The 23,940-nt window shown below is 39.3% G+C and overlaps 1 protein-coding gene across 2 annotated transcripts; it reads left to right on the top strand.

Moving 5' to 3' along the window:
• Positions 1 to 317: 317 nt before the first annotated feature.
• LOC103456867 (tyrosine-protein kinase yes) lies at positions 318 to 23,883 on the top strand. Of its 2 annotated transcripts, none has more exons than XM_008396692.3 (12): positions 318 to 902; positions 9,227 to 9,533; positions 11,990 to 12,089; positions 13,070 to 13,168; positions 13,344 to 13,447; positions 14,558 to 14,707; positions 14,999 to 15,154; positions 16,527 to 16,706; positions 18,441 to 18,517; positions 18,746 to 18,899; positions 20,188 to 20,319; positions 21,272 to 23,883. In XM_008396692.3, exons 2-12 carry the CDS (start codon positions 9,236 to 9,238, stop codon positions 21,478 to 21,480), a joined length of 1,659 nt encoding a protein of 552 aa, XP_008394914.1. In that variant the 5' UTR covers positions 318 to 902; positions 9,227 to 9,235; the 3' UTR covers positions 21,481 to 23,883. The 2 variants fall into 2 exon arrangements, with proteins under 2 accessions (XP_008394914.1, XP_008394915.1); XM_008396693.3 differs by lacking the exon at positions 318 to 902 and adding an exon at positions 5,059 to 5,206.
• Positions 23,884 to 23,940: the final 57 nt, after the last annotated feature.

Here is a 23,940-nt window from a genome sequence, read left to right as displayed (position 1 = left end):
GTCCAGAACTCTTGTCTACATTTTGATCCTCCTCTAACACTAGCCTACTCAGAAGACTAGCAAATATTTTGTTATAACTCTGTACAAAAATTGTTTCCAAGAATTTCAATATAAAAGACCTAAAAACCTACTTATTGAACCTATTGTATTTTGCATGCGTTAAAAGAACTACAAAGCTTGGTCATAAATATCGGAAATGCTCTTTTACGTAGTATTCACTCAGTAAATATTACTGTTTGACACGCAATGGATGCATAAAACCAGCAGAGGGCGCCACAAATTTACATTTGTGAATGGTAACGGTACGAGTGACTACTCCTTTTTTTTTTTTTGGGAGATTAAAAATTCTCCACGGGCCGGTCTGCTTGTTTTCACCTATCTATTTCCCTTCTGCTCTTTGTTATTTTACCCAGCGTAAGGTTTTTCACGTGAATATTTCACGCCGCGGCTGCGCTCAGACCAGCTGCACCAGACGGCTCCGTGTCTGCGTCTCCAGCTGCGTGGCTCCAGTCCCGCAGGCTGGGTCGGCCATGTTGTTGTGTGGGGGTTGATGGAAGTTTGGTAGTAGGAAGTGGAGAGGAGGCTCCATCTCTCCGGGATACTCCAGGATCCCACTTTTCCTCCTTCCTCTTTGTTTTCCATCAGCAGGCATGCCTCTGCAGGATTTTCCCTTTCAGCGATTTCGCCACATGAAGGAAAATGACAGCCTCTTGCAGCGCTAACATCAGCCTTCAGGACTGCAACACTTGATTTAACTTCAAAACCAAACCGCTGGATGGACGAAGTGAGGATGAAGGCGGATCGGTCCCGGCTGGAATAACTCGGATTTACTTTGTCCCGAACTGATTCAAGGAGAAAGTGGTGAAAATAGGAAGAAAAATCACACTGGAAGGACCGGGAAGGTAAAGGCAAAAATAATAAGGAATGTAATTATTTGTTTCTTTGTCAGAGCAGGATGATTAAAACAAGAAGGGCCAGCTGCTCCGCTGTGTGACCTGTCATCAACAAAGGACTGCAAGCACTGCCAACACTGAGCTGATTATATGCTACTGTGTTTTTATTCACCAATGTGTTATATTTAAGAAAAGCAAAAGGCAATGCACGAAATTAATCCCACTGGGAACAAAAAAAAAAAAAACACTAATTCCCTGGAAAAATTTTAATCTGGAAAATTGCATATAATTATAGCTTTATTACAAGAAACAGAAACGTTGACATATCATTATGGGGTATAGCTGTAAATGAAAACTCCCAACTCATTTTATTACCGTATTGCAATGCGTTTGACTCAAATATTTAGAATTTAAACAGCTGATTTTAATGGGTTTTCTAAAGTAGCTTATCATTTTTGGTAAACTGTTAAATTCTTAACCCACTCGTGAGTCATGCTGATTCAGCCCTCTGGAACATCAAGATTCTTTTTTTTTTAACAGCTGGAGTTTCTCTATGCCTGTCATCAGCACAAAGTCCACAGAATATCTTAAGATTAGAGCTGTTTTACTAAAATGATTCAGTAACATGTCACATCCTGAACAGCTTTTTGCACAGCTCTACCTGAATCAGCTGCTTTCAAACCTTTTAAGGTAGAGAGTTGGGAGTGCCGCTAGTCTGTATGTTAGTGTATCTAAAATGGGTTTAAATCTGACAAATGAAATAACATTTTATGTCTTATCACACACACAGGGTGATGTTTGTCACCCTGGCGTTGGGTCAGAATAGGTACCACATCTATTTTGTTTTGTTGTTTTTTTCGTTTCCATGTCAATGAAAGCATTGACCTTTCAGTTTGAGAATGAAAGGTCAATGCTCTGTGTACAGTCTTATGAGGGCTCCGAAATGGTCAATTCAGTTATTAGTTGTAATATCAGAAAGCAGGGCCAAAGTCCCTGTAATGTAGTCTGGATAAAAAGGGAAACCCATGGGTCCTAGATGTGTTGCTCAAGTTGGATGCTTTTTCTTAATATCAGTCTGAGAATCAGTTTAGACCTGCAGGAGTTGTGTGTTGTCAATCTATGTGGTAAGAAATCCATTGTGAGTCCATACACACACTCTTGCTGGGTCCAAGCATGTGTGTGAGTGAGGTGAGTGACACTTCATCAGTCAGACAGAGAACCTGATTACTGTAGCAAATGAGTAAGTAAAGTAAATATGGGATCATTATTGCAACATTTAGGTATTGTTTGATCGAATTTTATGGCGGTGGTTCATATGAGAGTTACAGTAAGATCTTCTGCTGAGAAAACATGAGACCAAAGCACGAGATGGGTTCTTTGAGGTTGACACTTTCATTTGCATTTGAGACTTTTATGTTAAGTTTTATCTCTTTTCAGGTTGTCTAATATAAATCCAGTCCATGTGAATAAAGTCCATGTGAATACAAATTCACGTGTTGCCTATCAGATATTGTAAACAAAAATATATCATGTGCCCTTTTTCCTTCCCTTCACACCTATGCTCTATTTTGTGATTATTAAATTAGAAAATGGTGAAAGTGAATATGTCATAAATACGTTTAACCACGTTCACTTACACTCTTTAAGAAATGTTAACATGGACATTTAACTTAAATAAGGTACATAATAGAAGAAACGTGTTTTGCGTTAAAATGCAAAAACACATTATTTTTAAACATGAAAAAAAATCTGACTTTGTGGAGGCATGTGACATATTAAGACCACTACAGCAGCCACATACAGTTGAATATATTTGTACTAGGCCCTCAAGCTTAAGTACAAAAAGAAAGATCCATTCATATAAAATCTCTTTTTAAAGGGAAACCTGACTAAGAGGCACACCGGTGTACAGTATGCAAAACAATGATCACAAGGTGCACACAATTAAAACAGTACAAAGTTCACTTAAATGTACACAAAATATGCAAAATAACTATCAAAAGTAGAACACAGAATTGTACTTTTGCTCCTAAATCTGTCCTAATCTGATCTAAATAGCAGGGCAATCTTAAACCAGAAATCCCTAACCCTTATAAGACTCAAAATAAACTAGCTGGTGATGGTTTTCTGAAAGGCTCTGAAGGCTTACTTGGATGTAGTGTGTTGGGCATTAAAATTAATGTGGTGCTCAGTGGCAGCCAGCATCTGCTGCAGATCTGAACTTCAGCAAGGCTCCACAGACCGCCTTCCTGCCTGTACTCACAGCTGGGCACGCTTTCAGTCGGAGCGCTGGCTGATGGATGGAGGAACTCCGGTCTCATGCTTCCTTTAAGCTCAGCTGCCGGGCTGTCATCCAGCCAAATGTCTTGTGATCTAAACCCCAGAGGAGAAGAATCTGTTTAAAACAGAGGGACTTGTTTTATTTTAGAATCGGCTCTCGGACCATTAATAATCCACAGTGCGCTTGCATCATTGCTACATCTGCTTATTTGTATTTTCAGCGGAACTCTGCAAGCTTTGTTAAAGGGGCAGGATTATTTGTTTTCCAGCCACATAGTATAATTTTTTTAGTACGATCAAAATGTCACTTTCGGTTGTATATATGACTTAAAAGATTTCTCAATTCATAACTTTAACATCTTGAAATTAGGCCTACGTGTCTTTAAATTCCTGCCCTCATCATGTCCTCACAACAACACTCTTCTATCAGGCATTTACAAATGTTCATTAGAGCACTGGACTGAGAAATAGTTCATATAATAAGGTCTGCAGATGTGCAGTTCCACCAGGGGTTTGCTAATTGCTGCTGCTGCTAGTTTGAAGGAGTGGAGTGGGGGAAGTGCCTTTTATAAGTGTTGCATTTAATCATGAAAGAATAAAAGCAATATTCCAGGTGTGATTCTGATGAGGGAATAATATTATAACATGATGTAAAGCTCGCCAATGTCGATTTTTTTTTTTTTTTTTACATACGATTGTCCCTTCAGGAGTTAAGTTTTTCCAACTAAAATTGACTCCACCAGCTACATAAACTTGCCCAAAAATAAGAAAATGAATGCTTGTCAACAATTTCTTGTCAAAAACCTGTTCATTTTCCTATAAATGGTGCCACATCTGGAACGAAATGACATTTTTGGGTTGAGCAGTAGAGATGAAGGTGTAGGTTTCACCCATGGCGAACTTGTCTAATATCTCTAAATGGCTTTTGGTGGAGGCATGAAATATGAAATTATGGATCTCCCTGCCTGTTATAAACGATTCTGGTGGTGATGGTGGCGGTATAGTGTCTGGTGTGGGGGACACTTTCTATGAGGAATGCGTCCAACACTGTGTCTTGAGTTAATAACCCAGAACCATCAAGGTGTTCGTAATAAAGTGGACGATTCCTAGACCACTGAGATCCTTTCCGGATTCACAGTTATAACTATAGGTGAGGATTTCTCTCATACCTCCAACTTGCTCTTTCTGTGAACTTTAAAAAAAATTATTTAAGTTGTGATCCTAAGAGTTTTTGCCAGAAAAAACAAAACAAAAACCTAACCTCTCCCTGTCTTATCAGCATTTCGTAAATCCTGCCTTGACTGATCACGCTGTGGTTGGAATGGAAGAAGGAAACCACAGGAAGGTCTTGGATATGCAAAGAATGATTTCCTAGCTTTAAAGCTCAGCGAGACATTGAATAATTTTTTTTTTGTGCCGCAGCTGGCCGCGGATCTCTGTTCAAAGTGGTATGTTTTTGGTTAAGCGTGCACAATCCCAGAGCCTCTGTGAAATCCCTCCAATGCTGTCGCTGCACACTGACTGGAGTGTGAATTACGAGAGCCAATATTAGTAAATCAAACTCGCAGAGATGCATGAGAGCGTGCCTCTGAGACTAATGAAAGCACCAAAGACAGAGGGTCAAGAGTCAGAGAGCCTTTTGGACACGCAGCATCTTCTGTGCACGTCGGATGTTTGTGGAAAGATTTTTCCTCTCCAGACCTCTGGAGCTGAATCAGGATGTCTGCAGATACATAGAGTTTTTGTTTGTTCTGTTTCCTGGAAAATATGACAATGATAACAATCATTACTCAACAAAGAATCATCCTTAAAAGAATGTAAATGCTTTCAGTTAGAGGCAGATCTCAGCAAGTCTTTTCTTTTTTTTCCTTTTTTTTTTAAGGGCCTTGAGCAACAGACTAAATCCCTGTTATTCCTTCAGGCAGTCCGACCTTGCTGGAAGAGGTATTAAGCAAAATTATTGCCTAATCTGCCACACTTCTTACTGGACAGAGGAATGAGGAGGAGGAGGAAAATAAGCACTAGCTGGAAAGGTACTGCTGCTTTTATTGCACATTTTTGACTGTTTTTGTGGATTATTAAGGAGAGACCACTGGCAGCATTGACCAAGTGCTTATCCCAGCCGTGTTTATATTTATGCAGAGTTTGGCTGCATAAGAAGAGATCTATGTCTGGAGGAAGAGGTTTTAAACAATCCGTTCCTGATTGCTTAACTTCGATTCAGGCTGATTTAAATGTCAAGCTCACTTATGTTTGATTTTCAGCCTCTGAAGCAAAAGAGACAGCACAAAGAGCTCCAGTTTGTATAAATGCTTACGTCTTGTCAATGCAGCTTCCTCGTTTGAACTCTTCTCCTTCCTCTGTCGCTGTGTTTGGCTCCATCTGGGAAGACTTTGAGTGTCTTCTTATGTTTGTAGGTCATGCTGTCATCCTGGGGGCGGGATGTTGTCCGCAATTACAATAAGCTGCTATAATTAGCAGCACATCATAGTTTCCCAGTGTCTGCATGGCTGTACTGGTCAGAAGTTGCCTCATGTGCAGCGAAGGGACATCTTGAGCTTTTAGATGTGCTATAAGACGTAGTTGCGTAAACTTGGCAAACAGGAACAAACACACAGATGTGATTCCAGATTGTTTCTCTGTTTTTAATGACTTTGCTGCACTAAACTAATATTTCATTCATTACGTTAAATTTGGATATACAATTGCAGAGGAAAGAATGGTATCGTTATTGATCATATAGTTCATATTTGATGGTAATGATGTTGCTGATATTTTTTTCATTTTTTATCTATTTTGCAATCATTCATTAATTTCCCGTTTTTAATTTATTTGTTGCTTAGCAGTATTGTAGAAGTTGTACTGCAACAGTACTCACAATTTAATTAATTTATTAAATAATTTGTTATTATCCTGTATTTAATGAATTGTGATGATGATTTTTTTTTAAATCAATTTGTTCCTGATAGTATGGGTAAACCTAAAATTTTAATTTAAATATTTGCATATTTATTACTCTAAATAATGACGTTTAACTATTATGTAATTATTCAATATTTTGCTAAAGTTTTATTTAAAAAATGTTACTTATGTTGCTATTATTATTATTGTACTACATAATTTTTCCAAATTAGTCTTTCTACTTGTGGTAGTAGCAGCAGCAATAGCATCAGGTCTAGTATTTGCCTCTTTATGTTTTATTTATTTGTTTGAAATCTTAAAGAGTAGCTAATACTAATTAATATTATGTCTTGAATGTCCCATGGCACGTTATAATTTTTACATTTTCTATCTAGGACGATGCACTCTTCAGTTGTTGAATTTGTATATGAAAAAGAAAACGGCGTCGTTATGCAACAGCTGTCTGATTTATCCGACTGACAGCGAGTTGTCTGGCTTTAGCTCTGGGCAAAGTCAGGCTTCTGTGTGACATTACAGGCAGGGTGAGCTTGGCCAAAATGACTACACACCCCCACGGACCCTGGTGGTCACTCTTACTTTGTTTTCTGTTATTATCCTCTTTGAGTAAATCCTTCACCCTTGTAATCCTCCTAGTACTTCCAGCTGGGAGAGCTGGCACCGTGTGTGCCTGGCTGCCCCCCTTTCATTCAGGCAGGCCTGCTGTCTCGCTTTGCCGTTTCTCCTGCTCCGCGAGCAGAAAGGTCAAAATTGTTTTTTTTTTTATTTGTGCCTACACAAACACTCGGATGAATTTTTATTTGAACTCGCTGCGCCGGACTTATCAGCGGGGATTTAGAGGCAAGGCAGTTTTATTTTTTTACAGCACATTTTCAGAAACGGGATAATTCAGAGTACTTTACATAAAGTAGAAAAATAAAACAGTTAACAAGCGAAATAAAGAAAATAGAGTAAGGAAGGACAATAGAAAGTTGAAAAACAGATGATGTTCCAGCTGTTATTGGTCAAAGGCAGCTCTGAACAAATGGATATTTCTCCTTGATTTAAAGGATCTCAGTGTTTTAGCTGTTTTGCAGTTTTCTGGAAGTTTGTTTTAGATTAGAGGAGCATAAAAACTGAATGCCTCTTCTCCACGTTTGGTTCTGACTCCAGGAATGGACAGGCTTGAACCAAAAGACCTGAGTGGTCTGGTAGGTTCACACAATGGCGACATCTTTAATGTGTTTTGGTGCTAAGCCATTCAATGACTTGTAAACTTACAAAAGTATTTTAAAGTCTGTTCTACATCTCAACAATTATTGCTGTGCATTTTCTTTAACGATCTTTGTCAGGGACTTAAGAGGTACAATATGTGTTTTTGATCTGTGCCTGACCCTGCAAGTCTAAGACATTCCACCCCCAGAAGTCACAAAAGCAGAAATTTGCTTTTCCTGTGCCATTTTACATGATTGAGTTTTTGCAAATGTGGTTTAGGCAGAAGAAGAGGACTTTCATTATTGTTCAGCTTTTCTACCACTATTGCTGTTCTATTTAAATAGCTACAAACAAAGGGTTGACTTTACCTGCTATAACATAAGCAATATAACAAATGAAACATAAATCAGTTTTCAGCCTCATTGCACCTTGTAGGCCTTACTTTTTTTTAAAAATCAATAGATTATATTTATTAAGCTTTTTTGCTTATTGTCGATATAAAATAACATAAATATAGTGGTGGTTTAGTTGAAAGGATGGAAAAGTCTTCCTGTTTTCCGGTCAGCTTGGCTAGGTAAGCGCTGAGCAAAATCAGCAGACTTTCATCAGTTTTTCTAATGAAATTTAGACCCCTCCACCTCCTGCCGTAGAGGACAGGATGAAGCCTGCCTCTGCTTTCCGTGACAGTTGTTTCATCCTGAGGCTGGAGCAGCGTCTGGCTCGGGAACTGTACGTCTCTTCTGCGTGCCAACATTCTCAGCATGTTGGCTGAACATCTAAAGTCAGACGTTGGATTTATAGCCACACTAACTTCAAACCCTTTGTAAGAAATCTGTTATTTAGAAACCTCTGTAGTGCCTTGTTACATCTAAAATTGGTTTTCTTAAGGCAACAGTTGCTGCAGCCTGCAGTTTAAGCACCTGCAACATTTTATCTGTGCAAACTGCTTTAAAATGTTTGAAAAATGCCCATTTTGTTGAATCACTTGGCAGTAAATCCGAAGAACTCTGTGAACTCTCAATTACTGTATGCACCTCCCTCTAAGATAAGACATAATACATTCTCCTAACATCAAGGCCACGGCTGCAGAATGAGAGAATGCTACACCTCTTTGACTAATCGTTGCATGATGTTGACTGAGTAATAAAGTAGCCTGATATCTTTGCAGCTACTGCTTCACCAGTGTACCATCATAAAACAATAAACAATGTGACTGCACCTTTCTAACAATAATAAACACAGAAAAATGTACTAAATCTGTCACAATCTATGTAATATACGTGAACAGACAATTATGGGCAATCTGTAATAGTAATGTTTGATTAAAGAGGGATTCTCCATAATCTGACTTTTTGGATTTTACAATCAGTTGCCAAAATGATTGTGATGAGTTCTGATAGTCACTCAATTTGCTTTGTTATAGTTCTGAATAATATTCAGTAGTTGTGAGAAAAAAAAGAGATTTGATAGAAAGTATCTATAAACATCAATTTTCAAGTCTCAGCACAGATTCCATAGTTAGATGATAGTCTGAATTTTCAACAAGCCATTCTTTGATATTCATACTTTGCCAAACTACTGTAGTGTGGTATCATAAAACCTAGTGGCTCTCTTACATGTTATCTCTCTAGTTTTTACCTCAGTACATTCAGAGACTCATTGTTCATAGCTATGTTCAAAAGCAGATTTAGAATTCACCATATGTCCCAGTTACAACAGGGCTTAAAGTCTTAGTGGTTGAAGCAGAAACAAAATGATTAACATGGAAATATCAGGTCATTATACTTTGATTTCATAACATTTGTACCAGAGCTGGCAAGCCATATGTCACGATTCCTAATCCAGACTCCTCCCTTTGTAGCCTTTCACGCCACACCGTGCACTTCTCCAGACTCTGTTTGCGTTAAATGGATCTCTTTTTGATTTGTCTGTCCGTACAGGCTGAGACGATGGGCTGCGTGAAGAGCAAAGAAAACAAAGGTCCCACCATGAAGTATCAGACCGAGAATTCCTCCCGGTCTGACCCCAACGCCTCCGCCGCCGTGCCTCACGTCGGCCACTACGGGCCAGACCCGACGCAGACGCAGCAGAATCAGGCTCCCGCGTCTTCCTCCAGCTCCGCAGCTCTGAATTTCAACCACGCCCTCACTCCGTTCGGAGGCTCCTCCTCTGCCATGACTCCCTTTGGTGGAGCGTCGACCTCCTTCTCTGGGCCCATGTCCAACTCCTTCTCTGGTGCCGTCTCTAGTGAGTGGAGTTTTCTTTCTTAAAGCTTTACGTCGTTACATTGCCACTACCCTAGTAGTTTTTCTGTTTACGTTTTGAGTGTATTTGCTTTCAAATATTTCTCGTCAGATTTTAAACGTCCTGAAATCACGCTGCCAATGCCCGCCGGCCGCTGACATTTAACTGAATTCATTTTGTTGAGCTGTTTGGTGCACTTTACAGCCAGTCGAAAAAGCTAAATTGATTGGTCAGTTAAAGACAAAAACATCCAAAGATGCTGCAGCAACCTGGTTACGTGAGTCAATATTTAACTAATATTGAGTTTCAATGACTTTAGTTTGAGTTTCTGGTAGGAGTTTCTCACATATGGACACCACTTTGTAAAAGTTCTCCAGCTCTGTCTCATTGCGAGAACATTTTGTCCACGGCCTGCCAGGTAACCTCACAGATTATATTTTGGAGTTAATAGAGGACAAAATTCATTCCAAATGAATTTTCTTCCTTTTGAGCCTTTGTTTTGTAGATTTGGACGTATGCTTTGACTCACAGTTATACTGAACAGTTGTGTTCCTGACGTTTTGTTGCCCAAAACTGACCAGTAATTAAAAATATTCATGTTTTCAGCCACCTTATTAAAACTCAGACTTTCCCTGACGCATAATTACTGCCATCATCGTGTTTTACAGTGGAGACGGCGTCGTTTCTGTTAGCCACAGTGTTGCTTCTCGCTAGAATTTTTGACCCAAAGGTTGAGGTTTGTTTTTGTCAGGGTTTAAGATTCTTTCAGAGGATTTTGAGAGCCAGGACTGGACGTTTGCTTTTGTCTTCAAATCCTAGGTAGAGACTCCCTACATTATTAGAGACCTGCTTTCTCTGTGCTTTCAAGACTAAAGAGGAAAAGGCAGTGCTTAGTTCCCATCTCTGTCAGCTTCGGAATAGCCTTCCTGTCAACCTGAGATGTCGTTTAAATTAGCATGTACATTTTGTTTACTGCAGCTGTCGATCAAAGAAACTGAATAATTAACTGTTTGTCTAGACGCCGTAGAGTTTAAAAATAACTACTAAATTTGGATTTATATAAAAAATGTTATTAAAGTTTTTAAATTTTGAATTTGCATTTTGAATGCTTTGTGTTTTTTATATTTATATTATCTCCTAATACATAAACACATCATAATAATTTACAAAGAAACAGAAAATCTGAATAAAAGTTACAGTTTTTATAATTTAAATGATAATACTATATTATTTGGCCTAACATGCAGTACATAGGGTCACTAAGCATTTTTGCAATATGGAGAAGACATTGCAAAAAGTAAACTGTGAACTTGTTTTCCATTGTTTTCTGGCTATACTTAAGAAACTTTGTACTTTTAAGCAGCACTGCAAATGGGCCACACACTGGAAAGGTCAGGACAACACAGAGACACACAGGAAACACAATGATGCATCAATAGACCCGTTCCTAAGAGCAATTTAGAGAACTGACCTAACATGTCTCTGGACGGGGAGGCGAAGGCTAGAGTACCCAGAGAAATATGATTTTTAGACGTGTATTTAACTGTTTTTTGGGTTATTCATGATGTTTTGACGCACTTTTTTGATAGAATACTGAATGAGGTGTTTACAATCCACTAATCCTGTTTCATACCGAAACCTCCTGCCTCTGTGTCATTGTTATTTTACGCTGATACATTTTTATGCAAGTCTTTCTGTCAGCCTTGATCCACAGAGAAAAGAACTGATGATCAGACCCTCCTGTTTAGATGGGATTTCGGTTGTAATCCTCCCCGGTGTTGGATTATCTGCTCTTAGACGCGTCGCTGGGTTGCTGTTTGCTTTCTGCAGGTGATAATAGGATTATTGTTGACAGCATTGTTGTCGTGAAAGGCCTCCGCGTGGGAAGGCTGCTGCACAGTAGGCATGTTGATTTACAAGATGTTGTCATGGGATGCAAAGAACGAGCCGATTTATACCATGCAATAATGACAGGTGGCTTTTAATGGTTCATTTGAGGTCATGTTCTAATAAACCAAAGCCACCAACCTGATCTGAATTATGACTCAAAGAAATGTCGTATTTCTGCCGACAGGTTGGTTATATATAGAATTTTCTTTGACCTATGTAACAATGGTATTGTCAGATTTCATCTGTCATCTTTATAGCTGATGCCAGATGTTTACATACACTGAATAAAAATGAACTTAATTTCCCCCTAGAGTTTCTTGAGATCTTGCCGTTTTTTTTCTCCTGGAAACAATCTTTAAGCGATAGAAGGCCAACTTTGTAACTGTCTTTATGTGTCTCTGTGGATGTAGACCTGGTACCTGCACAGTGAAATTACACAAAAAGGCAAATACTGGCACTTTAGCCAAATGTGCCTGTATCTGTCTCAGCTGTCTTAGACTGGCATATTTTGTAATGCTTTCTACGCGACCTTTGGTCTTCAACTGTGGGTTTTGTTTTCATATTTTCAGGTGGCGTCACCTTCTTTGTTGCCTTGTACGACTACGAAGCCAGAACGTCAGATGATCTTACATTTAAAAAGGGGGATCGCTTTCAGATCATCAACAATACGTAAGAATCTCCTCAGTTTCTCTTCAACAACTGTTTCCATGGAGGATCTGGCTCTGTTTCGTGTTCATGAATGACTTGCAGTAGTGGTCAGAAGTCTACCGTACATACACTCATCGTCGGCAATGAAGTGTTTATTATGATTTTAAGACTTCAACAACGTATTTGAATTATTCTTTTTTCCACAAAGGATTGATTAAACAACTAACTCACGTGGGGCAGTTTATAAACTATTTTTCGGTGCAGAAGTTTGAATTTAATGTGGATTTTTGCCCAAATTTGATTTTTCACTATTTGACCCAAAATATGACACTCGGGTGAAAGGACATTGTTGACCTCAAATCAACAGCTATTCAGTTGAAACTTGAAGATATGTAAGTGTTTCAGTTAGATAATCATCTTAAACACATCAAAACTGAATTTGTAATGAATAAAAAAAAATGTCGTCTGTCATCAAGATTCTGAAATAACATTTTTAAAACCATCTAAGATTTTTTGGATTATTCTTAGAGGCCGAATCTGTGGTATTAAAACACACAGGTCATAAATCACCACTTTTTGATGTCTGCAGAAAACAATTGGTATAAGTAAACCAGGCCTTAAAGGGACCTTAATCAAATATTTGTAGGAGTGTATGTATACATACAACAAATTCAAACTTGACATTGTATGCTGTATACATTATAACAATGTATGTAAACCTCCAACAGCAAAAGTAGCTTGCGGCTGCACACTTTCAATGAGAAGCAGATTTATTTCATTTTCTTCAACGTCTTTTCATAACCAAAGTTCATGTCGCAGATTCTTTGCAGAACCTCTTTCATTATAGAGTTGGACAGAAAATGATTAAGTACCATTACCAGTGTTTCATTGCTGCTCTGAGTCAGTCTGCCACATATACGTATAAGCCTCAGTCCTGACAGTTGACAGCTGAATGAACAAACCGTCTATGTGCTCTCTCCCGTGTCATTGTTCTCCTACAGCGAAGGAGACTGGTGGGAGGCTCGCTCCATTAACACCGGGAAGAAGGGCTACATCCCCAGCAATTATGTGGCCCCCGCCGACTCCATTCAGGCTGAAGAGTAAGATTGGCTTGTTGCCTCTCCTAGCCTCTGTCTGCAGAGTGTGGGTCAGAGAGTAGAGGCTGTAGCATGAGTGTAGATGTCTCGGTGTTGTCCAACATTATTAACTTCACACCCTTTTCTGTGAGCCAGAATCTGCTGGGTTCTCTGCTCATATGCTGTTTGTGTTTCACAGGTGGTACTTTGGCAAAATGGGACGCAAAGACGCCGAGAGGCTGCTCCTCAATCCCGGGAATAATCGAGGGACTTTCCTGGTGAGGGAGAGTGAAACAACTAAAGGTCAGACTTTCCTTCTTTTTGAACATTTTTCATTCAGTGTCTGCGTTTCTTTCTGGTTTTACTGGTATCCACTTTAATTTCAACATGAGCAAAAGTCTGCCGCAAGCCTCTCGGTGACATTTTAAGGCTTTTGGAGGCTTCTTTTAGCTCTCACGATGAGCTTGTTTGGATGACCAGCATGGCAACAGTTGTAGTCAGTTTGTCATGCAGTTCAACAGTTAATTTCAATTTCTGCTTTTTGTAAACTGATGGTGATAAAAATAAACTGCTTGAAAGATGTGTTTTGGTATTAAACCAACACATCATTTCAGAAAAAGAAATTCACATTTAAAGCGAAACATAATGGAGGTGGTGAGATGATCTGGGGAGGCTTTGATGCATCAGAACTTGCATAACCTGCTGCAATTGAAGGGACAATGAATTCTGCTTTCTACCGGAAAATCATGGGAAAAAAAAAAGTTTGTGACATCAAGCTCATGCGTCTTATAACAGTTTGGGACTCTGTACCATGACCTAAAACAGTCCATTCATTCTTAGAGTCCTCCAACATGGCTGAATAAAACAATTCTGGATCAAAATTGCTCCACATGAATTCAATTGATGGCAAAACCAGTTATTGTGTTTAGAGGGAGTTACTTTTTTACATAGATCCTGGATTATTTGGATTGATTTTTGTTTTCATACAAAATTAAATCATCACTTTCAAAAGAGTCTTTTGTTTTGGATCATCTGAAACATGTATGTGTGACAAAAGAAAGAAAAAGTGCAACTTTCAACAAGTTTAGCTTAACAGCAGGGATGTCACAATAGTTTGCTGAAACCTGCAACAGTAAGCTATGTTGCAGCTAACTGTATTTGTTAAGAAGGTGTTAAAGCTAGGTGATCTTGTAAGAAAGGCAGTGGACTCTGGTGCAGAAGAGGAAAATTCAAACTTAAAGTAAGTTGGGAAGGTTAGAAATAATTTTTTTGAGAAATTGTCTTTCAGGAATCTTTGGCACATACCCACTGATTCATTCTCCACTTGTGAACAGATTCCCAGAAAACCACCCGTCCCAGCCCAGTTCATAACTTTTCAAACTGGTCTTTGGACCTTTCTTTGTCGCGCCTCAGGTGCTTATTCTCTGTCCATACGCGACTGGGATGAAGCCAAAGGAGACAATGTGAAGCACTACAAGATCCGCAAGCTGGATAACGGGGGCTACTACATCACCACGCGAGCCCAGTTTGACACGCTGCCAAAGCTCGTCAAACACTACACAGGTACGGTCCTGTCCTCCCCTGCAGTCAGACCTTGGAGAATTGTCTTGAAAATTGCTCTGTGCCACACACCTCGCTGTGTTGCCAAGGGAGATGAACGCTCTTTAATTTTAATAATAGTTGACGTTATACCGTCAGATTTGGCCACGTCTTCAGCCTGGGGATGCCTCCGGTTAAGTCTCTGTGATTCCACAAGATTTCACTGTGACCCCAGAGAGGTCCTGCCTGTGATTTTAAAAAGCTTTGTGAAAGCGGAGCATCCTTGTAGCAGCCTTTTGTGTCTCCGTGTCGCAGAGCACGCAGACGGACTCTGCCACAAGCTGACCACGGTCTGCCCCACGGTCAAGCCTCAGACTCAGGGGCTCGCTAAAGATGCCTGGGAGATCCCGAGGGAGTCGCTGCAGCTGGAGGTCAAACTGGGCCAGGGATGCTTCGGAGAAGTGTGGATGGGTGAGAACAAAGCTTGTACATGTTTACTAGAAGTGGATGCAGATAATAAGGAGACTCTGTGTCTGTAGTGTCTTTCCGTTGGTGTCAAAACTGGGGAGTTATCCACTTCCTGCAGTTGCTTCCTTTGTTTGTTGTGTCCTCTTTATCGCCACATGTTAATAGCTGATGCCACAGAACTGTGCAAAACTTTTAAACCACCCTGTTGTATTTACGCGTGGAATCCAAGGATGCCGACTTTTTGCTCATTTTAAATTGACCCTGATTATTAGTCGTACAGTTTTTTTTTATACTTCTATTGCTTTACCTTTGACTGCTTTTACAAATTTTCTGTACAGTCATTAACATCAATCAAACATTTAACACAGTTTCTTGGGGGTGGGGGGTGACACACAATCAGCAAGCCTCAGCATAAAAGATGTTTTCTTCCGTCAGACTTTTTTTAAAATAGGGTTAAAAGTTGAAAACATATCTGGACAAATACATCCATTTGTGCATAAATTGTTTCTGAAGAGTTGATCAGACTGGTTTACTGAGCTTGTTTGTTTAGACCAGACATATGGACCAAAAAAAAAACGGTCCAATTTTCAACATATTTCTCTGAAAGGCGAGAAATGAGCGACCTGAAAAAGCAATGAAAGAGATGCAGCGTTCCAGACGTTTCCATTGCAAGAGTACGGTACACACTTCACACTCTGACCAAGGTTGTTGAAAAGGCCTTCGTCGTGACTTTAAAATTTTGTTGAAATAAGCTTTTATTTCATGGGCGTTCTTGAAACCTGACAGATAATGTTTTCATGGCCTTGCCTAGGTTGTTAGGATTGAAGTTTTTCTTTGGTTGCTTGTTTTACATTTGAGAATACCCCGATCTGCTGCCTTCAAATATTTCCCTCAGACTCAAGACTGATAATTGCGAGAAAATGGAGAGAGAGAGAAAAACATTTGATGACATTAAGTTGAGGAATGAAATAAATCATTTCCACAAAAGATGTCCGCTAGATGGTCAGTTCTGGTGAAAAGGTTAAATGATTCTTCTAAAATTAGATTCATCTTTGACAAGAAAATTGGTAAAAAAAAAAAAAACAACAAAAAAAACAAGCTTCAGAAAGATTTGAAGAATGCAGATGTGATAACAAAACAGTGTGGTTGCTTGGAGGAGGTGGAAAAAAATAAATAAGGGATGAACCGAGACTTTTGCACGCCATTTATTCTGCCACTTTGTTAACTGAGGTTGAATCTGCTCATAGCTGCATGACAGCACACGTCTGAGCAATTACAAGACCTAATTAATGATACGGCCTTACTCCCAGCCGATTATTCACACTGATTCCCCCCGTGACTTCCATCACTTTGCTTCCTGTCTTTGTCTCCGCAGGCACGTGGAACGGCACCACCAAAGTGGCCATAAAGACGCTGAAGCCGGGCACCATGTCGCCCGAGGCCTTCCTGCAGGAAGCTCAGATCATGAAGAAACTCAGACATGACAAACTAGTGCCTCTTTATGCTGTTGTGTCTGAGGAGCCCATCTATATCGTCACAGAGTACATGTCCAAAGGTAACCGAAACAAACATTGGGTGTTTTTCCCCCCCTGAGAAAAAAAAGCACAACCCGTCTTTATTTTCATGCAATCCTACTGAGTTCTGTTTTTAAAGAGACGCATCATAAAACCAATCTTTACAGCATGAGTTGTATTAATTTAAGATTTGAACTTCCACCTACTTTAAATATTTTCCCAGAAGTCTTTGCCAGACTTGTATCTCTACAACAGTGTAACATGCTTCCTTTTATTTGAGTTCTCAAATAATTTGAGTTAAATCAGCATAATTGTTGGAATTAATATCCAGAAAGCTTCAGAATGTCTGATAAGTAATTCATGACTAAATATTTATTGGGTGTTAAACTTTGAATGGCAAAATTTTTTTTTTACTTACTGGAATGCATATATGGGCTACAGATAGTTTTTCCAACACAGCTTGTCATTTGGACCTAAAGAGTATTTTCCAGAATCTTCTTGTATATGGTGGTTGGAACGGGAATAAAATTATTGATTTGAAATCTGGTGAAGACAGCAAGAAGAAAGGAGTCGCCAGTGTAGCTAATTATTGTGAGTAGGGTTAGAAGCAATGCTTGGAGAGCTGGCTAATGATTTATTACTGGATTATAATGCCTTCTAATCAAAAACAGGGAGAGACGTTGTAAAAATAAATGATTATACTTCATTCATATTACACCAGACCGTGTGTAGTCTTGTACGGTTTGAACCACAAAGACAAAAAAAAAAAAACAGAAAGCCTCCAATCTTAAATTCAACTACGGACAAACTGAAAAGCTGATGAAATACAAGGAAAGATAAAAATTTCCCAATAGAAAAATTGAAAAATAATTATTTGAGGAATCTAAATGCAACTTTAAGCTTGAAATGTTGAAATACTTACAGAAACTCAGTTATAGAATTTTTCAAAAGCTCTATCTTCTTACTAAAGTCATTTCTGTATGAAAAATATTCTTGGTTGCTTATGTCCGATCCCTTGAAAGCAAATTGGACTACCTGAAGCTGGATTTAACCACCAAAAGGGAAACAAGAAACTGTTGCATTCTCATTTTGTGCATTAAAAGTCTGTTAAAAGTGCCAACTTTGCATTATTTTATAAATAATGATACTTTAATGCAAAGTTGACATTTCTAAAGAACTTTCAATGCAACCTTTAGAGCAACTTTGCATTAAAAGTTTCCTTATTTACCGAATGACACTTCACAAACACACGCGCTCTAAAATAAGATCATATTTTGCGCTTTGTAGCGCAAATACTCCACTTTTAAAATAAAAAAAAAATGTTTTCCAATAACAAAAAATGGCTGCACAGTGGCGCAGTTGGTAGAGCTGTTCCCTTGCAGCAAGAAGGTTCTGGGTTTGATTCCCATCCCGGGTCTTTCTGCATGGAGTTTGCATGTTCTCCCTGTGCATGCGTGGGTTTTCTCCGGGTACTCCGGTTTTCTCCCACAGTCCAAAAACATGACTGTTAGGTTAATTGGCCTCTCCAAATTGCCCCTAGGTGTGAGTGTGTGTGTGCATGGTTGTTTGTCCTGTGGGTCTCTCTGTGTTGCCCTGCGACAGACTGTTTCTTACGCCTCCTGTTTCTTTCTCTAAGAATTAACTGGATAATGGGCTTGTGTGATACAGAACAGTGCTGACAAAAGTGATATCTCTGCTGTAGCATGTGGATTGTTTCACACAGTCACATCAACAACCTTCCTTTTTACAGCTTGTACTCTGTTCTGCTTTTCCAGGAAGCTTGCTTGACTTCGTCAAAGAAGGTGACGGCAAATTCCTGACGCTCATCACGCTGGTGGACATGGCCGCAAAGGTGAGACAAACGCCCACAGTTTCCCCTTTGCCTCAGTTTGTGCAGCACCGATTTCAGAGCTTTATTTTAAGATGTTTATAAAAAAGAATCGTTTATAAAAAGAACCGTTACGACAGGCAAGCCTGTCTGGTTTCCCTTTTTTTTTTTTTTTTGCCTTTGCTTTGTGTGTTTTATGTCCGACATTGTTTGGAGCTGAAATGACTCACGCGGATATTTTTTTATTTTTAGATTGCAGACGGGATGGCTTTCATCGAGCGGATGAACTACATTCACAGAGATCTGCGTGCCGCGAACATACTCGTGGGCGAGAACTTGGTGTGTAAGATTGCCGACTTCGGTCTGGCCAGGCTGATAGAAGACAACGAGTACACAGCCAGGCAAGGTTGGTACATTCACACAGAGAAACACCTTGTGTGTGTGTGTATGTGGAGAAGGAATGGAAAATACAGGAGAGCTATATGTGGTCTCCCATCATGGTGAATTAGGCTAATAGTGGAAACCAGACGCTGCTATTTGCTCTGATTAGTTGCACTTTTCACACACTGCGAAGTGAAGTATTTCTGTCACCGGTTAGAACACATTTCCTTCTCTACATGTTTTTGTCTTGTTCATTGTCAGATCACCATATCAAATTTTGTGCAGTGCTGCACTGTTAATCTTTTTCACATTTTGTCGTGTTGCATCGTGGCCTCAGTGTGTTTTCATTTATGTGATAGACCAACACAAAGTAGGTTAGAGTAGCAAAATGAAGGTTTTAAGACACATTTTACAAATGAAAATCTTAAAATGACTGTTGTGTATTTGTATTCAGCCCCTTTTCTTAATCCGAGACCCTGATATAAAGTCCAGTACAACCAATTAGCCATCAGAAGTCATCTAAGTTATAAACATAGTCCAGCTGTGTGTAATTTTACTTTATAAGCCCGGATTTTCGTGGAAAAAGCCCCAGCAGTTTGTCAAAGAACATTACTGAAGAAGCAGCGTCATGAAAACCAACTAACGGAGCAGACAGGTCAGTTTAAAGTGAGGACAGGTTATTAAGCCCCTCACGGTGATATGTTCAGCCAGTTATCTGGAAATGGAAAAAGGATGGAGCAACTGCACACAAGCCAAGACATGGCCAGAAACTTCAACTCAGAGATCCAAACGTTTCTGGCACAACTTTACTGACTCCTGATGAGGAAAGTGAAGATCAAAGATCTGGTGAGGCGAAGACTCCAGGAACTCTCGAGGTACTATAAAACAACTTTATTTGCAAACCAACACGTTTTGGCTTGTGACCCTAATGGGGGAAACTGACCTAAATCTGATGGAGAGTATTTGACTGCTCAGAGATGCTCTTCATGCAATTAACTGATCTTGAGAAAGTCTGCAAAGAACAATGGAGCAAAACGTTCCATGTCTTGATGTGCAAAACTGGCAAAGACATACCTCAACTATTAACTCAGGGGAGTGAATATAAATGCACAGCCTTATTAATAATGGCTTTATGACATTTATAAAACAGATATTCTTCGTCTATTTCACATTTTCTTCCTACTTTGTTCTGGTTTATATTATTAATTAAATACATTAATCCTGTGTTTGTAATTAGAACTACTTTCAGTTATGCAATACATTTTTTTTGAGGACACAGCCTCTGATCTTACACCTCTTCATAACCATCACAGGAGCCAAATTCCCAATCAAGTGGACGGCCCCCGAAGCCGCTCTGTACGGTCGCTTCACCATCAAGTCAGACGTCTGGTCCTTCGGGATCCTCCTCACCGAGCTAGTTACCAAAGGCAGGGTGCCCTATCCAGGTGAGCGACACACTCCTCCATCATACACACAAGTCTCTTTCTGATTTATGGCTGCAGCAGATTGACTCCAGTCTGTCAGGTGTTGTCATGCTGCTGTTGTTAATGTCAGAGGACAAAGTGAAGCGTCTCATACTTTGTGTAAGGTGGTTGTTAATGGCTCTGCAGGGGGACTGGAGGGTGGGTGGGGGGGTACTGACACACATTCTCACACACATGGTCAGATTTGAGATTAGATGAGGCCATCTGGTGGGAGGCGATCAGGGGACCAAACAGCTCAGTTATTAATGGCCATCTGCCGGACTCACTCTGCATCTCGATTTCCTGCAGTACCGTCGCAGATCACCTCGCAAGTGTCTAATGTGGCGTCTTTTAAGAGATTAGTTCAGACACACAGAGTAGATGTTTAAACTACGCGTTTTATTTAGAAATGTCTCTGTCATGTATCAAGTTTCAAGCTTTACAGAGCAAAGAAAATTTTGCGTTGTTGCAAAAAGTAAAATTTGCAGAAGGAGCTTCAGGAACATTTTTTTAAAAACATGCAAATTATTATAATTCAAACCAGGAGTGTAACTTTTTTAGCAAAAATTTGCAAGATTAAGAATTTGACAAGTATATTCAGTCTGGATTTTGTCCGTCCATCCGTCTGTCCATCATTAATGTCCCATACTTTAAAGACTGACCAGTGTAAGAACATCCGCAGTAAGATATGCTAAAATATTCTAAAACCTCTCAGGAATGTCTAGAATTAATATAATAATTAATTCCAGACATTAATTTGTGTATTTTGAATAAAAGATACACAAAAAGAAATTAAATCAGAATCAAGTACATTCAGACTGTCCAGATTAGTCTTTCCGTCCAGGTTTGTAATTATTAATGGTAGTGAATAAACGTCTTGTCCTGGATGTCCAGCTCTCGGTGCAATCTGCGATCCTAATGCTGCTCCTTTTAGGTATGGTGAACCGGGAGGTGCTGGAGCAGGTGGAGCGGGGTTACCGCATGCCCTGCCCACCAGGTTGCCCTGAGACCCTACATGAGATGATGATGCTCTGCTGGAAGAAGGAGCCAGATGAGAGGCCCACCTTCGAGTACCTGCAGTCCTACTTGGAGGACTACTTCACCTCCACAGAGCCTCAGTATCAGCCTGGAGAAAACCTATAGCCATAAGGAGGAAGAGGCTTTGCTAAAGACTGTTGCATACAACTCTACTTAATTTGTGTCCATTGTTTTTAATTTAGTTTTTTTTGTTCTTCCATTGTCTGTTCAGATTTTTGTTTTTACGTGATTTTTTTTTTTATCTTCTCACATCTGGCACAACAACAATGATTGGAGGGAATTTTTTTTTTTTTACCTCAACTTAAGATTTTATTAATATGTATGATTGCAGTTATGAGCAAACACATTCACATTTAAATACCAGACATCACACAGTGTTATGTTTCTGTGAAATAAGCTGTGATTGAACATCCACAATGAAATTTGTAATCATTTTTCACATCTCTATGGTTTACTAAGGCAATTTGCCTCCTTTTATTTGAACATATTCTCCCTGATTTTCTCATTTCACAGCAACTATGAAAGTATGGAATGTTATTTCATTTCTAGATAAGAAAAAAAAAAGAGCACAGATTTTTTTTTTTTTTGGTCTAGTCGGTATTCCCTACACTTATAGGGAAGAGAAGGGGCAAAGTGCAGTAGCCGGTTCAGTATGTGGTACAGACAGAAACTGTCCAGAGGTAACGCTGTAGTGTCCAGTCTTTGTAGAAGCGATCTTTGAACCCAAATATTTAGTCCCCGATCCTGACACGAGTCATTTATGATTTGCTTTTCACCCAGGCTGTTATACCTCAACGTCAAAACCATTTATACACCCAAAATGCTCATCCGATTTAAAGTAACTCGCTGCATTTAGTCAGTATTACAGGGTCCACTTTCGATTGTGCTCCACTTAACTGTGGCGTTTCTCATGATGCAGCGTGCGTTTTGTTTTGACAGCAACCGATATTTAGTCCCAACTCTATTTTCTGTAGGACAACCGTATGTTTCTGTGACTCAACTACTTCTTTGCTATAGTCTTCAATAAACTTCAGAGCAGTTTTCAGAAACGGTAGGCTAAGTTTGTTTTGTGTTTTGATATTACTCTTTGATAATTTGGCTTATAATGTGTAGAAATAACATGCAGACAAATGTCCTCCCGCCCCGTCAACTTAGCATCTTGCTTTGAACATAATAAAATCTAATGGATTGTGTTTCAGCTGCTCTCTGCCCACCGCTGTTACACAGTGAAGGTCTTTTTAAAGAGTGAAACACTTTTTGAGTGATAAGGAAAACCCAGATGTGCAGGCTTGACGAAATAATGTGAACAGCCTAGAAACAGCTTTGCAGACGTTGCAACTTGTAATACAATTGCTGCGGTCAACTGTTACATCACACTAGAAATCTGTGAACCCAAAACCCTGAACAAGCAATAATTGTTTCGTTTTCCCGAGTGTGATTTACAGCAACAATGATGAACTCTGATCAAGTTTGCCGTTTCAGCTTTTTTTTTCCACTCCATGAGCGCGTTGATAAATATAATTGTAATTAAAGTATTACTAAATGTATCTACTGTTTGTTCTTTAGCCGTGTTACTGCGTCATCGAATTGGTGTTCGAAAGTAGCCCGTTTGAAGGTTAGGTTGTATTTTCATAGCAATGTTTCTGTATGAAGGAACAGATGTGTTGCCAAAAAACTGTTTATCATCACTTTTATTATCACAGTAAAAGCCCAAAATCATTGTGACCAAGTTTTGAAAAGCATAGATTTTGTAAATGTACCATTTGTTATATTAGCAATTTCAGAAACAAGGTTAATATATTTTGTCAGTAGTTCTCAGGGGGTTAGTCTCATGCATTCTTATTCATTTTGGGGTGATAAAACTTAAAGGAAATCTTACACAACTGAATCTCACGTCCTTTGTGTGTTTTCTGTGCTCCATTTTCATATTTTGTTATATTTTCTTACATTACACAGTGTCTAATAATGTCATTTGGAGACTTTCTATTTGCTCGCCACTCAACCAAGCAGTAATTTGTGTCCTGATTATCACAGTCCTTCTCTATAACCGCTCTATATATTGTCTCACCGGTTGGGTTTTTACAGTGAAGAGCTGCTGAAGAAACCTATGGACTGAGGCTTTCTGTCAAGTCATCATGACATGAAACGTTGCTTCCAGCCAAGTTTGAAGAAGTCCTTTGCTGACCTTTGTCTTGAAGAAAGCAAAGCCTTTTATCCACTAAACTGTGACTGCTGAGAAACCTTTGGACTCGCCCGTCTATGTAACCAAAAGGACTCTGCAAACACTATATTTAAGACATTGGATGGATGTTTTTAATGTTTTTTTTTTCTTCTTCTTTCTTAATGTTGCTCTTTCATGGACTCAGCAGGATTGTATTAAGATGAAAAGTGAGCACAGGCCTTACAATGAGGGCTTTATATCATAAAATCAGAATGCATTTTGAGGCGTTAACCTGTGGGGGAATCATCTGTGGAATTTGTAGAATAAAAACTTGATTTTACACGAAACATGTCCGTATGAGACAATTTGATATGTTTCTTTAAATCGTGGTTTGTGTCTTTTTA

This window comes from Poecilia reticulata, chromosome 20 (genome assembly GCF_904066995.2).
Source record: "Poecilia reticulata chromosome 20, P_reticulata-male-v2, whole genome shotgun sequence".
NCBI lineage: Eukaryota > Metazoa > Chordata > Actinopteri > Cyprinodontiformes > Poeciliidae > Poecilia > Poecilia reticulata.
Note: the sequence above shows the minus strand (reverse complement) of the source record. Positions and strands in the feature narration are given on the sequence as shown.

Bases quoted from the DNA above. Each gene is read 5' to 3' on its own strand.
- LOC103456867 (XM_008396692.3), top strand. From the start codon at position 9,236: ATGGGCTGCGTGAAGAGCAAAGAAAACAAAGGTCCCACCATGAAGTAT. The intron at 12,090-13,069 runs GTAAGAATCTCC...GTTCTCCTACAG, and splicing joins TTTCAGATCATCAACAATAC to CGAAGGAGACTGGTGGGAGG. The intron at 14,708-14,998 runs GTACGGTCCTGT...TCCGTGTCGCAG, and splicing joins GCTCGTCAAACACTACACAG to AGCACGCAGACGGACTCTGC.